At 34.1% G+C, this 16,408-nt stretch overlaps 1 protein-coding gene across 1 annotated transcript in view; it reads right to left on the reverse strand.

The window, feature by feature from the left end:
- The window catches only part of RASA1 (RAS p21 protein activator 1), a 109,286-nt gene that overhangs the window by 1,096 nt on the left and 91,782 nt on the right, over positions 1-16,408 (reverse strand). Inside the window, exons 13-24 of the mRNA XM_072736858.1 lie at positions 16,170-16,247; positions 14,285-14,442; positions 13,754-13,830; positions 12,305-12,477; positions 11,831-11,990; positions 10,568-10,710; positions 9,055-9,170; positions 8,247-8,333; positions 5,948-6,015; positions 4,314-4,402; positions 2,768-2,845; positions 899-1,033 (exon numbers count right to left, since the gene is read on the reverse strand). Coding sequence (XP_072592959.1) covers positions 899-1,033; positions 2,768-2,845; positions 4,314-4,402; positions 5,948-6,015; positions 8,247-8,333; positions 9,055-9,170; positions 10,568-10,710; positions 11,831-11,990; positions 12,305-12,477; positions 13,754-13,830; positions 14,285-14,442; positions 16,170-16,247 — 1,362 coding nt within the window. The remainder of the gene's footprint in view (positions 1-898; positions 1,034-2,767; positions 2,846-4,313; positions 4,403-5,947; positions 6,016-8,246; positions 8,334-9,054; positions 9,171-10,567; positions 10,711-11,830; positions 11,991-12,304; positions 12,478-13,753; positions 13,831-14,284; positions 14,443-16,169; positions 16,248-16,408) is intronic.

A 16,408-nucleotide genomic window follows, 5' to 3' on the forward strand; every position in this document is an offset into this window, starting at 1 on the left:
TAATTAGTAAAGAAATGAAAGTTCAGGCAAATTTCTGGGAACCTGGATTTTGTAAATAGTCACGTTGATTCAAAGGAATTCATAAAATATTAACCATTCTACTTAAAGCATAAAATTTTGATGGTTTCTATCATTAAGTCCTTGACTCAGTATTTTTGGTCAAGATAGAATTTTTGTACACTAGATAGAAATTCATTTGGCATTTTCATATCTACTTAGAATAGAACATCTTGCCAGAAGATAGATTTATCATTACAAATGACATTATTATCCTTAGTGGATCGAGGATCATGGAAGAAATAGAACTACACTGGGCCTAAAAATAGGCCAAATTCTCCAATAAGAATTTTATTTTAATTAAGGCAGATCATAATAAACAATGAAATGTCCAGTGTAGCTGCAAGACATTGTATGTACCACAGATACGTAAGTGGGCCAGTGGCACATACTCTGCTAAAGTGATTAGAATCTCTGGTTGAAGAAAACTTGGAATCCACAAACACAATGCTTTACTTTTAATCTCTTCTCCAAGGCCCCTGCCACATGGTTGGCCAGTACAGCAACAGCACTCAGGAAGAGCTCATTAGAAATGATAGTTTTCAAGGCCCACACTCCAGAATCTTTGAATCTGGAGCTTGCAAGTCATTTGACCACGTGCTGTGTACGTGTGATAAGCCCACGTCACTACTGACTTGAGAGTTCACGCTGTGTGGTGTCAAACACACGCATTTCTGGTCTGGGTCCGAGATCTTTGGGGAGTAGGATTCAGATTCTTAAAAATATAACTGATAAAATAACAATGTTGACCACAATTCAGCTACTTCTCTGAGTCTTATGCTGACATTCTGCTTAAGTGCTAATCAAACATCACTGTTAAGGAAGGCTGACAGAAACCTACCTGCTGTGCACCACGTTCATTGCTGAGCGTTCGTAGTTCATCTGAATGGGCCACACAAATCTCATGCAGTGCTGCTAAATCACGGGACAGGTCGGTTCTAGAATGCTCTGTAGTGTCCGGAAGTTCGGGTACATTCTTTACGGGAATGATAAGATTGCATTTAGAAATACAAATCATTACAGTCACTTCTGAAAAGATCCTAATTGCTTATAATATTTATTCTCTTACATTTCTCCTAACAGTCTAAGATGCTGTGTAACCTTCAGTTCTAAGATTCTGGGACCTTAATATTCACATCAAAACCAGGCTCCAATGTTCTTAAACAGGATTGGTATTCAGAATAACAAGAATACCGAACAAGAGTTTTGGGGGTTTTTTTGATTTGGCACATAGATCATAAAACAGTGTAACTGCTAATCTGGATTAAATGCAAGGAGAACTTGAGCTACGATAGTTTGTCCAGATTTATCAGTTTACATAAGTTAGGAGTTACACTGTGGAAGCGTGATGAGAACCTGTCAGGCTATTATTGTGGCCTGTGCCCAAAACACTTGATAATGTGTGGAAATGATCAGTGTTGATTATGGCATCTTCAGCTAAGGGTCATTAAATAACTTAGTACTTTATTAGTACTAAACACCAAATGTTGGCTTGAGCCTTGGAATAAAATTCAACATGGGCTCAGATTGCTGGTACTTTTGACTAAATCCACTGCATTCCTAAAAACTGCAAAATAGTTTTCTATGGCATGAACAAACAATTGAAATACAGTCCATTCTTGTTAATTAACTCAGTTACCCATTTATTCATTCAGTGAATGGAGGATTCTAGAGGGGAAAGAGAACCAGTATTTGCCTTCAGAGAACTTGCAGTCTCTCTAAAAGGTAAACCGACCATAGCAACATGGATATCCAGGATTGCAGAGGATACTTAGGAAGCAGATGAAAAGGTCTTGGACTCAGGTTTAGTTCCCATCAAAGCCCTTCTGAAGTAGATAATTTGAAGTGAGTCTTGAAAGAGTAGTATGGACTTATTATGTTGCAAGTAATTTCTTTCACACTGGTTTTATCCCTGAGGTAGCAAACGAGGGACACTCAGGCAGTACTGGTTAGCTGCAGAGCATACTGGTGTGGTTGTATTTTTAACTGGATCTGAATACATTAAGGCCAAACATGGAGACCTCAGTCTCCTACCCTAGCATTCCCTAATGCCGTAACACCTGGCTAACCTGGGAGTCTTTTTGATAAACCTATTTGTTTTTTAATGAACTGAATTACTAATATACTTTAGTTTCTGTAAGTCTATAACAAGAAAATTAAGCTTTACTAAGAAATACAGGGTCTTAGGGAATTTTTTAATATATAACCATTTCTATTAATTTATAAATAGTGATTTTTAAAAAACATAAGACACTGGTAGTTCCACTGAATGAAGTATATAATATTAAATCCATGTGTTTTATTCCTAGTGAAGCCCCAAGAACATTCACTCTACAGTCCATTTACTTATTTAACCTGGTCAGATCTGGGTCATCCATCTTGTTTCAAGTACAGCTAAGTACTGCAGTAAAGAGATGAACCAGCTAAAGGGATAATGGAAAAACAAGACAAACTAAAAAATAACACAAGAAGCACAAAAGCTACCATAGTAAGTACTTGATATAAACCATTTGGTGTAAAAATAAGTGGTTATAATCAATAATTTGCTTATGAAAGTAGACAAAAATAGGCAGCTTTTTGCCTTTTTTAAGTGGAGCCCAATGTGGGGCCTGAACTCATAGCCTGAGATCAAGAGTCAGAAGCTTAAATGAGTTAACTCTCAGCTACCTTAACTATAGGTCTCAAAGTACTTTAAAAATTATATACATACCCCAAGTTCATCTAAAAACATGATCATACGATGTTTGTTACTTTTGATAAATGGATTGACACCCTCCATATAGGGCTCCTAAAAATAGAACAAAAAACTTACTGTATGGCATCAAAACCAAACGTGTAGCAAGAATTCTTATGTATCTAATTACGAACATCAATACCAGTACATGTTCACAAGAATTGTAACTTTTCCTTCTAATAAAAGCTATACCAAGGAACTAGAGTATTTTAATGAAAGAGTAAGAAATTCTGGATAAAAACCCAGAGCACTACCCCAAGTGGTCAAAAATCCATAAATAACTTGACCCCCCCAAAACATGACTGATAACCTAAAGTTAATTGACACATATTTTGTATGTTCCATATATTCTATTGTGTATTATTACAATACAGTAAGCTAGAGAAAAGAAAATACTAAAATCATAAGAGAAAATACATTAAAACCATGAATAAGTGGACCCGTGCAGTTTGAACCTGTGTGTCAGAGGTCAACTGTAATTCATTCAAAAATAATTATTGAGAAACTATTATTTGCCAACTGCCAAGATCAACATGGGCCCAACCCAGAGCTTAGAATCTAGCAGAGAATATAATTAAAATACAGTGTGCTAAAGACTGCAACAGGAATAGGTAATAGAACTTTCCTCACTATTCAGATAAATTCAGAAGCTAAGCCATACAATAAACTGCTCTTCATACTAACAACATATTAAGCCTATTTAAAAATGTGCTATGATGTAAAACAGAAAATGTTTAGTATTAACAGAAGCTCTTTTAAAGTCAATACACAGAAAATGATAAAGACCTCATCAGTCAATTCCAATGAAACAGACGTGAAAAATCAAAGTAACATTATTCCAGCAAGTTGGCAAAAAAATAAACAGAATACTGAATTTTGGCAAGGCTCTGGAAAGCAAAAAGTCTTACTTGGGAATTTTCCTCCAAACTAAGTTTAAGGAAATAACTGGAAAACTTTGAAAGGAAATATATATGGATACTTGTAAGAGTGACAAGTTGGAAGCCATCTAAATGTTAAGTAAAAGACTACTTAACAGCTATATGATGATGTAATGATTGTTATGTTTCCAGGTATGGCAAGAAGTTTGTTAAATACTGACAAAATCAGGCCACATGGTACAACCACTACTAGATTATTAACAATCCTTATCCTTTATGTAGGATCACATATAAATGTTTTAAGACCTCATCTGAGTTATTTACAGTGAATGTTTATGGTGAAAATAAATAATAGGTACATTTAAAAATATGCTTACTTTTATATTTAAGAGTAGGAAAATATGAATATATTGGAAATAGAAAATGTAGTTTTCTGTATACTTGCTAAAACAGTGGTTTTTAAAATTTCATTAAAATATACATTTAAAATATACAATATACATTAAAATATACTAATATTTTTAAAAAGACCTACATATCAACAAAAATGAATAGTCTTTATGCAAGAGACACTACTGAAAACTTTATATTCTATGGTTTTATCATCTCAAGGTTTCATTTGTGATTTATCAAAATGTTTTTACCTTAGCTCCAAATTCCACAAGATTTGCTAAGTTCTGCACAGATTTAGCCACTAATATCAGTGTTCTTGCAGCAATAGGAGATGGGGAATCTATAAAAGAAAAATTGGGTACAGGTAACACAGACTCCAAAGGCATTTTCAGGGAAAGCAGTATAAAGTTTAACACTTAAACATTTTTTTCCTGCTAAAAATACTGACATTCTTGGAAATGACATGACCTGTATAATTCACAAGAAAACCTGAATTAAAGGGGGGGGGGGGGAGTTAAATACATTTATCAATACTTCTAGTTTGTGAAAAGCTGCTACAAGACTCAGCAATTCTCAGCTGGTTGATATTTCCCTTAAAGCTTTATCTTTATTGCTAAAAACAGTCACTCCACACACCTGCTTCATGATAATTCACAGCTAATTCCAACCCCTTCAGGTTAGCAATTTGCAATCTGAGCAATTCCCTATTACCAACCTCCAAATGACTACAAAATCACTTTAGAGCTCAATAACAAAGATAAAATCTGGGACTTCTGCTTTATATTGAAGAGAAAAAAAATAAACTTAGAATATCACAGAATCAAACATAAAGATTAGTCCGGAAACATTTCCCTAGAGAATGTACATAGTATGGTGTAAATGAAAACCATCTGTAGCGATTACATATAAGCCCGGAAACATAACAGAATTATGTAACTAAAAATGTATAGGTAGGTCTATCTGACTGCGTGATTTTAGATTAATCTTAAGCTGAACTGTAAATAAGTATAGCCTATTGGTTTGGAGGCCAACATTAAGATAAACTAATCTCTCCAACAGAATGCTAAACCCTTAATTCTTAATAGAACCATGGTTTTAACCATTTTAATAGCAATAGAAGATAATGACAAGAGATGTGATGACTATAATAAGGTAAAACTTAAGATGCAGTCCGAAGTATTTTTAAATACAACTTTGAGCTTCTAATTACTAAAAGAAAGATGGTTCAGGTTCCTTCTGTTGTTAATGGCTCATTATTACATTTGTAGTCACAAATAACACTGTTCACCTTTCTTTGAAAGAAACTTATGGCATCTGAAAGTCCTTGCATAATGGACATATGGGCAGTAAGCAAACTAAATCTGGTTTGTTGGAGTTTAAACTGGCCAATTAACGTTATCTAACTGGTCACAAACCTCTATCTCTCAAGGGCCACTGTCAAGTATTCATAGAGTACTACTGCAACTGTAGTTATCTTTTTAATTTGACTTTAAAATACAGCTTGCAATGGTAGTGACAGAGTCTGGCATGGGCTAAGAGAACACAGAATCCTCTTCCCAATTGAAAAAGCCAAGTTGCAGAGTGGAAAAAAGTCATCATAATGAGAGTTGGAGACAAAGGTGGGAATGGGGAAAAAGTGATACGTGTCTAATCAAGCCACCTCAGGTTTCAGATACTAGATGGAAAGAAAAGCAGCAAAATGCAGAAGGTAAAGTAGCAAAAGGAAAGAAGGAGATAAGGATGCATTGGAATGTTTTATATCAAGTCTTAGAACTGGAGAATAATAAAAAATCAGATGTAAAAGAAAAAATGAATAACCTTACCAAAGAATATGAAATTTTATTCTAATTTTTTTAATTCCAAAATTTTATCAAAAGCTGATTACCTGAGATGATATTAAACATCCGTGGATTCAGGATGGCAGGACAGATAAGTCGAAGAAAAACAAAACCACTGAATGGGAGGGAAATTTTTTCTTTTTAGAAAACTACTATATATGTTACATAAAAATAATAAACAAAAATTTTAATACTTGTAGAACCATGAGCTTTGAACTGATGTAAAAAGCCCAAACAAAGCTTTAAGAAAATAGCTTAAGTATCTTACTTAAGGTACGTGTATCTGTGCTTCTTACACTATTTACTTTTCCCAAATTTGGAATTTTCAGTTTATTTTGGGAAGATGTAAGTTACATCTGTAACATTTACTGTCTTGACAACTCCTTATTTATTCCAGTATACTTACTCTGAGGAAGCAGTAGCTTTAGGAACACTAAGATTTTCTGAAATACTATAGGAGTATGAATTAATCCTTTTTATAGAGACAGGCCTATATGGTGCTAAAACTCTCATTGTCTCACTTCTTTCTTTCCTTATTTTAAATAGAATAGCCAAATAAAATCTGTTATAAATCAAGTTGATTATAACTGATTTTGCTGGTGAATCCAAATAAAATCTGTTATAAATCAAGTTGATTATAACTGATTTTGCTGGTGAATCCTAAAAATAAGAATCCATTCTAGTACAGAAAAGTGACTTCTTGATAAATGGAAATGTATACAATTGAATGCTATAAATATAAAGCTTTTATTAAAAAGACCTCACTTTTCACCTTCTCCATTACAGAGAGGATAAGTCAACTTTACGATATTTACTTTCCAACCTAATGACAGCTTACTACTTTTTGGACTCTTAGAAAATGATTGTTACTTCTCAGATACCATTTATTGCAATTATAATACACAATTATCAGCTCATTTATGAAGAATCTTGCACAAATTTGCTTGAAAACATTTTGATACTTGTTTGAATTTGAACTATAACCTATAATTTAATCATGAAAGAATTTCAGTATACAAATCTATTTTCTGTGAATTTGTAGAGGTGATTTTAAATTTAAAAGGGATACTAGGTACATACATATATATTTAAAGGCTTGTTAGTAGGGACAGAAATCATCACCTTGGGCATCAATGCCCCTTAAAAACCCTATCGTGTCAGACGATTCACACAGCAGAAATTCCTGCTGTGTTTGTTTAACAATTATATTTGTTTGAAACAGTTTACAGAGGCTTTAATTTACATCACACACAAAACTGTGCTGAATCTTATGCCACTAGTGAAAAAATAGAGAATCTGTCATTCTTTCTTATGTCATATCATTACTAACCAAGAGAAATACTCTCTACGAAGAGTAGAAGCCTCTTTACAAAACTTTGGTTGAGGGCAGGATTAACACATTTTTTCAAAACTAAATGTATGCTATTGGTGTCTTCAGTGGTTGTCTAGTTTTTGTTTGTTTGTTTTAATGGGATATAACATGACAGGAGGATGTATTCTACTGAATCTATTATTAGTAGACCCCTATATATTCTCTGACGCTTTGACACTGATTTCCAGTGGTCTTCAGTGGGCCGGGTGTACCTACCAAAAGCCTACAATGGTGTCAGAGATCTGACTGAATCTTAGAAGGCTGGCCTTTAGTTCTGCCTTAGTACGACCCCTTTCTATATAAAGTTAAGCAAACAATTTTAACTTCTACAGATCTGCTTCCTCATCAGAAAAAGTTAAAATAGTGATATCAAAGTGTGTCCCGCCGCTGTACAGAAGGTACAACATCCCGTGACTTGCCCAAAGCAATTCCTCCTAATTACTGTGTGGCAAGCTCACTGGAACTGGAGGTTCTGGCTTGGAGCTTAGCACAGAACCACTGCTACAAACCCATCAGTCAGCACCACAGTGGTTCCATTATTGCTCTTCCTTGGTAGCACCACATCAAGCTCTGTCTCACTCCTGCCACTCTCCCCTTCCCTCTTCTTCCTCTCTAGATGTATGTACATGCGTGTAGGTAATGTGTATACGATTACTACTATATAAAGTTAGCTAAAGAGTTTGCTGGTTATGTAACTTTTAACCTTTCTGTCCACAGGATAAAAATTCCCAATAGTGAATTGATTATACGTAAGCGTTGAGGTTTTCAGAAATGCACAAAGTAGCTAAATATCTCTTGGTAACGTCCCCCCAAAAATAAAGTTAAAACTTAGTAGCTGTCCGAACTCAGCCAATATTCAACAGGGTTCTGAGATAAAAGAAAAAAGTCTTGAGTTGTATACTGTTACTCCAAATTTTCAGCCACTCTGCATACTATACACAATGATATAAAACAAGTAAATTGATGAGCCTTACCTAACAACTCTTGTTCTCATGGTGGTATTTGTAGGCCACTTGTGCTGGACAGATTTCTGTAAACACCCATAAATATATCTCAGTGTCCTGCCAAAACAACACAATCATCTCAATACACAAACCAAGGGGAAAAATGCTGATCTCATTGCTGCCAGAAGCTTAATTTGGTAAATACACATATGAATGCAACTGGCCTTTCCCCCTAAAAAGTACTCTGCTACAAGGAAGGAAGGACACACTCAGCAAGGGATAAGGAAAACAAATAGTTTTCATCATCATTTAGTCAACTCTTTACATTTACTTTGGAAGAAATCTTACCATTCTTACAGTGCCTCTGTATTAATGCAAAGGGGGGAAAAGTACCGGAATGAGAACACAAAGGAAATAAGTTCAGATTCCAGTGATATGGATTTTATAGGATAACTTCTACCTAAATAAGTGAATTCACTTACACTAAAAGCTATTAAGCAGGTACAAACTGTCTGGTGTCCGTTTAACTAAGATATCTATGATCTCAAATCTGAGATTATAAGTCTCTATTCATGACTCAAGTTACTTTATAAACCAGACATGTTAGCCTGTATGAAAACACAATTTTGTTTTTATTTTAATGTAAATATTTCACCACCATGGTTTCTTCAAGTCACTCTTTTGCCTTAAACACAGTTTACCTTGTAAAGACAAAAAAAAAAAAAAAAAACTTTTTCAGAGTAAAAAACATTAAGATAGTTGAAAAGTTTACATGTTTTAGAACTACAGATTTTTCAAAATGCAGTACCGTTTGTCAAATTAAAATTTCACCACTTACGGTGGAAGTATTTCTGAAGCCATGAATATTTTCTCCACAAGCTCTGAAAGTATGTTCAATAGGTGTGCTAAATTAGTGTTCACATCTTCATTTTTTTCTAACTTTGATGGACTTAACTAAGAGAAGGAATAAATTAATATAAATGCATCTTGGCAATGATAAATGCAAATGAATCAAGGTAATCAAACAGTAGTTCTTCAAGGTTCTCTGTTATTCCATTTTTCAATCTGTTTTAGCTCTTGGGGGAGTGGGTATAAATGGGAATTCTTAAGTAGTTTGCTCTATGGAACTCATTTACCACTGATTCCCAATTACTCAAGTGTACAATAAGCAGTGATGACTCAGCACATTTTAGTTGCTCTGGGATTCATACCAGTGTTAAAGTTCTCTTATTCATTTACCACAGATTTTTAATAGCCACAGAAATTGGATTAGACTTTATTTTTAAAACAGTATTCTCAACTACAAGACAGAAATCCAGCTTTAGTGATCACATACACATAAATACACTGAGTATTTGAGAATAATGATCACCATGTATTATAAAATCTTTAATTATATTTGAAACAACCCTCATATTAAAATAGAAAGGCTTTTCTGAATGCTGTAGACAGAATAATGAACCTTTCTCAAAATTTTTCCAGTAGCCCTTGAAAATCTAAGACTTCTGATCTAGAATCAGTGGAGTAGATTCATCTACGTAAGTCTGAATTCCCTAGCCTGAATCTAAGAATTCAGCCAGAGACTCTGCAGACTTCCTTCATTTCAGTAGGCCAACTATGGCATTACCCCAAGTTTTCAACACTAAATCCTCAATTTCTTCCCTTTAAGTTAATTAGTAAAAATTGACAACTTAGTGCAAAATTAGCCTCTGACAGCTCCCAATGTACATTATCAAAAGCAATTCCTTGTTTTATTAATAAGCTTCTATCAGATCTTTAAAAAATGCATCTAGTATCTTCCTTCTGTAGTTGCTCTAATTAGCTTCAAAATAAAATGAGACAAGAGTCCTGTGAGATTCCACTCTATCTCTTCATGGTTCATTATGAATTTACACTGAAGCCTTAGTAATCCTAAAAGAATGTTTTTATCTGCTTTTGAATGGATTATGTCCTACTTCTTTACCCCCAAAACCTTCAAGGACACCCCTGGCTGTTATTAGGAAGTGCTTCATAGACCTTAGTAACTAGTTATACAACAAAAGTCTCTAGCAAAACTCCCAATTTATGTCATGTACACTTTCTGAAAGCACCATATACTTTGTACAGTAGGATAAATGAGAAAGTAATTTGATTAATTTCTGGTACAATTTGAGGTTTTTAATCTCAAAGTACATCTTTTTTTAAAAAGTCTGTTTTGTCTAACATTTTTCTAAATGTATTACAAAATGTGTAAATGCTCTGATGAATAATTTTAGAAAGCTAATATATTTTCCTTAAAATGTAATTAGCTATAAAGCATCACCTATTAAAATATGCTCTTTGCTGAAATACTTAAAATATGAAATCCGTACCTCGCAAGACTGCTTGCTTTCCATTATCTTTAATATAGAGTCTTTCAAAGCATGATGAACAAATTGTGTAGCAGTGGCTTTCATATACTGCTCCATCAAGGTGCTTGCAAGTGTTGTGGCTCGAAATAGAGTAGTGGCTTCATCTACATAAATATTTATATTAAAAGATTATTTATATAAAGGATTGTACTAATGTGGACAAGATTAGAAATTAAATGAATTCTTTTTTTTTCCCAAACATAGCCATTTAAGTATGCTTATTTGCAGCAGCACTGAAGTATGGATTATAATGATATTCTATTATTTCTATAAATTTAACTCTTCAAAGGACTGTATTACTTCATTAGATCAACAGGAAAAGGTGTTGACACTGCCATATTCATAAGAAAAACCAAAGGCCTAGAATGGTTACACGACTTGTTAGGACCAAAGAGCCACTGAGTGACAAAAATAAGATCAGAATTCAGCTTTGTTATCCAGAGCCCTCGCTTTGGAAGTTCTGGGTTAATTTCCGAATAAGAACATAGTAGTATGAATAATTAGACTTATCATGAGGGTCACTTGGTAATGTATAAAAATACCAAAGCGCACTATGATGTATAACTGAAACTAATAGGATATTGCATGTCAATAACACTTCCAATTTTTTTTAAATGCAAAAAATGGGGGGAAAAAAGACCCACAAAATCCTAGTACAAATTATTACCTTAAAAAAATGGCTATTAATTATGTAAAACACAGAAATATTGCCCAAAAAAGACAATCTCAGTGTAACATCTGAACCATCACTTTATCTTTCCTGACAAATCTTATGTCTTTTATATTTTCTAGTTTATTGGGGAACCTAGAAGCAAGCACTGTTACTGAGCCAAAGTGCTAGCTAGAAAGGGATTGTGACAAATTTGTAAGCTGTCACAAAGCACTGTGTGTCCAGGCCACTTAGAAGCTAGAAATAAAATTCAGCTGCCACCTAACTTTTGAGCACTGAATTAGCAAGTAAAATATAAACAAGAGAGTATTGGTAGGCACACCAAACTATGCTTAATAATCAAGCACCCTGAGCCACTGATAGGGGTAAGAAGTCACTTTCTTTTGACTTCTGATGGAATAATTTACTAGGACAGAAACCGCCAAATGTTAGCCAGCACAAGGATCAGAACTGACATCCCAACTTTAATTTTTAATGAAGGAAAGACAGAATAACAACGTATTTTGCAAGATGATTTTGTTTTAAAGTATCACACTAAAACATCTGTGCTTTACCTTCCATGCTTATTTCTCTGTCATTTAGTGTACATAACAACAATGATTCGAGCTTTTCATGAAGAAAAATCCTTAGCAGGATGCTAGCCAGTAGTGTTCGGTCCTGTCCACATACATGTGATAAAGCATAGACGACATGAAGCTCCTTTTGCAGTACAAGCTAAAAAGGACACCGAGAAAGATTGTTCAAAGTACACGGCATTAAACATTCTCAGTGAGATTCACAGGAATTATGTTCTTCTATTTAGAAATATGTTCTATTGAATATATTTATTAAAAACAATTTTACAGCCTACACATTTATAGTCTCTTAAGACCAGTATCATACTCCCGCAAGACTTTTCAACTTTCTATGCCTCCCACCATGCACTAAGCTACAACATTAACTATGTTTAACTTAATGGATCTTGTGTTTAAATGTTAAATATTTGTTAATTCCATCAAAAATAATCAGACCGGTAAATAACTTAATACCTCTTTAAATTCGCTGTACTCTTCTTCTGGCATGATTTTTTCCATAGAGTATCGTGCTCGGACACGCAGGGATCCTGGTTCAATACCTTTTAATGGTATATGGGAGCTAAGCAAAAACCATTCATCTGTGGCATGTCCTTTCTGTAACCGGCTCAACTGGCAGCGCATAAATACTTTGATAGAAAAACATCAAATGATTACTTGTCTAAAAAGAGGACACTGTAATTTGTCATACCAGTAAATTTTCCTGACATTTTGTCTTCTCTATGGTGTTAAATGCTTTAAAGGAGTTTTCAGTAGTAACATAAATTCAATACTTGATGCCTGCTTCATTCATCTACTCAATGCCTATTTTGTACTGGACTATGGTAGGCAAGATACAGACATGGTCTCTGACTTGCATGGAGGTCACAGTAAGGCAAGGACTCAATCCTGGTACAGTGTGGTAAGTGCTGTTAACAATGGTTAATGCTACCAAAGTACAGAGAAATAATATATAATTCAGCCCATGGAAAAATTCATTCCAAACAGGTAACCCTTAAGTCGACATGTAACAGGATGTGGAGGTGTAGCTAAGTACAAAGGCAGAGAAACAGCGTACGGTCCAAATTGAAGGTATGGTGGGCACTTTTACAATCCGTGGATAACTTACGAGCGCTAAGAAGGCTGGTCTGTCTATAAAGAATATACCAAAGATACACTTAGGAGAGCAACAGGGGGGAAGAGTGGAACAGGAAGGGCCTTTCCTCTGTGCTTACTATGGGTTTGGATTTTCTTAAAAGTAATGGGGAACCACTAGAAAATGTTAAGCATTTAAGTAGTACAGAAACGAAAGAATAAATACTTTGTAGAGGAAAATTCAGGCTTTGATCTGTTAATGCGTATCATTCTTTCCCTAAGCCTGACTTTTAAGAAGGTATTAACCTAACTCACGCTGATGCGATCTAAATCCCACTGCCACCTATTTCAGCAACAGGCTGGGTGGGAGAAGATGTGCCAACTGAAAACAAGAATCAATAAGGTTCACCAGAAATGAATACAATCATAGACTAATTTAAAGAAAACATGTTAATAGAGGGCTTTTAACCACTTAGGTAACAGTCTATGAAAACAGGAAAAATGTAAAAAAGTAGAAAGAAGGGATCCTGGAAGCACCACAGAAGGACAGCCACTCTTCCTGTTCTCTTGCTCCCCTGTCCTCTGGGGACCGAAGGAAAGAGAGTTCAGTAGCAAGGGCTGACATTTACAGTATGTACAGGTTAGCCATTTTCACCTTTTCTTTCTTATTAGAGAAACTTTTTCTCAATCAAAATTCTTAGGAGTACGAAAAGAAACTATGTCAAACTGTAGTATTTGCACTTTTTAAAAGTTTCACTTTAGACTACATTTCATTATGAAAAAAAGTTTGTAACGTTTTTACTTCAGAAAGAAATTTCTGCATCAACTTACAGATATCAGGATCTTTGCTTTTCTTTGTTTTATTACTAAGAGTTATCTCAAATCTGTTGATGTCAGGAGGAAGATCACTAGAAGAGAGAAAAAGAATTAAAATATTCTGGCCTCAAATTCTAATTCTTTTATTTCTAGTATCAAATAAGTCCCTTATTTCTGCTACTAAACAATTTGAAATGCTAAATTTAAAACTAGATTCCAAACATATTATTTGAAATACAGGAATGCAGACAAGCAAATGATACTTTTCCTCCTATCTTTGACCATTATAAACATTTTGTATGTGTGTTAGTATATGTTTTTGAACTTGTCAGTAACACTAATTCCTATTAGGAACTAGGTGAAAAACCAAGGATATAGCACTTTGCTAATAAAAGCAGGGGAAAAAAATGTAAGTACTATTAAAATGCCTGGACTTGGTACCTTATTCTGATAGTTCAGAGACAGACACCCAAAAAAGAGAGAGAGAGAGAGAAAATGCAATAGGGTAAAAGAAGAAGATTTAATGTAATGATAAATGAGACTTACTCAAAGACAAACTCTTCTGACCATACAGGGTTTTGCCCTTCCCTTGCATGAGTTTTTGCTACCTGGACACTATTCAGGTAGATGTTACAATATGGATTAGTAAAATGTTTTACAGGGAGTTTATGGGCTTCTTCAATGTGTAAAACAAGACTGCTGACCTAAAAAAAAAAACATAAAAATTGTTATCCCAGATTTCAAGAATTATGAGTTATGTTTCAAAAGCAATTATTTAAAAAATACCAAAACGGATTTTTCCCCTTTCTTCAGACATTATGACCTGTAATTATATTTTCCTCTTTATGTGATATAATGTAACATTCAAGCATTTAAATTATTTTTTGAAGTGCAGATTTTCTTTTTAAGTTATTCCTCCAATAATATTCTTGTAGGAATTTAATGAAATGCACCTTTTTTACTAAAAAAAAAAAAAGAAAAAAAGAAAATGAAATAGAGGAGGATTTTTTTTATTAATGAAAGTAAACAACTGTCATCCCCAAATCAAAATCCTCATCTGGAAGATTTATCTATACACCTTCCACAGCCAGAAAATACTTTCACAACACGGATTATGCCTCTCATTTACAGATAAAGATACAAATCCAAAGAAGCTCAGTTATTCATCAGCTATGATGCCAAAACTTAGAGATCATTCACTTTCTAGCATGAGGGTCTCTTTCCCCCTTAGCACATACTACTCGCATGGCGCAGGACAAGTCAGCCTCTCTGGACCTCACCTCCTCAGATACAAAATTAGAATAAAGTCCACATTGCAAGCTGTTTTAAAGATTAGAGGTAATACATGGAAATACATAGCAAAGTGCCTGCAGAAGGGCTCAAGGCACGTTAGCTATGATTTTATTGTATTAATTTTTATTCTATTATAGCTAAAAATGGTAACTTCATAGCTGAAGTCTCACACAAGACACAATCTGCAAAAACTGATTTTTCATGGCTTACAAAATGTTAAAATATGATTTGAGAACACATAATAATTATGTGTAAAATTAACTGTCCTTAGGGAAAGGGTCAGACTTTTGGTTACAGGAAATATAATCATCTAAATATTAACCATTTATTGACTTGCAATAGAACATTGTACTAAATTCACAAAGCTTACTGGAAATTTCCACGAATACAACAAGAATCACTTTGGTCAATAATACTGTACAAAATGTTGCTCCAAACTTAAAGAATAGTAAAATAACTTTTTCCAACTATCCAAAGATAACAATACGGGGGGGGGGGGGGGGAGCAAAGATATGGAGGGTATAGAGTTGACTTTACACACCTAGAAAGTCTAGCTTATTAACTCTCTATAAATTGAACATGTACGACATGTTAAAGTTCAAAGATAGGACACTACCTAAGTTACATAACAGACTTCAAAGGCAATTACTATAAAGTGAAAAACAAAAAAATTTATTTGGAATAATAAAGTCAGATGATCTTTTCAATAATTACCTTAATTGTACTTTTTTGAAATAGGCCAAAATAAATTTTCAATAAAAAACTAATGAAGGTGCCCAACAGAATGGTTTCTGGCTGTTGGTTTGGTATTGTTATTTCAAGTAGAAGGAAAAAAAAAATCTTTGGTATGTATTCAAAAGATAGCATTATGGACTAAAGTACCCAGCAGGTATATAAAGAATATTTTTTCATAAATATTTCTCCTGTTACTGAACCAAGTAAAAGCATGTCTTTAAGATGCCTGAAAAGATAAACCTCTCTTAAGAACTCAGAAGTGTCTGAAAGGTTACCCAAAACAGTTCTGATAGAAGTAAAGAGTAAAGTAATAAAGCGTCACAACATATAATTATATAGGTCAATTGACATAATTCTTAATTTAGAGAACCACAACATGAAATCAAAGAAAATTAAGTTTCACCTGACGCAGGCGTTTATTAGATGTCCCTGGACTACTTTTCCGTAAATTGCAAAATGCCTGCAGACCTTTCATCCAGTCCTACAAAAAATAACAGCATTTCAAAAAAATACACTATACAATAGTTTATTCAGTTTTCAATAACCAGGGTTTTTTTTCCCCCAAATTCAGGAATTCTTTCCTGCTCCAGACTGCTATTTCTATACTCAGAGTATGCTGCACTTCAATATATTTGTGGCCCC

Source organism: Vulpes vulpes, chromosome 14, assembly GCF_048418805.1.
Source record: "Vulpes vulpes isolate BD-2025 chromosome 14, VulVul3, whole genome shotgun sequence".
NCBI classification, from domain to species: domain Eukaryota; kingdom Metazoa; phylum Chordata; class Mammalia; order Carnivora; family Canidae; genus Vulpes; species Vulpes vulpes.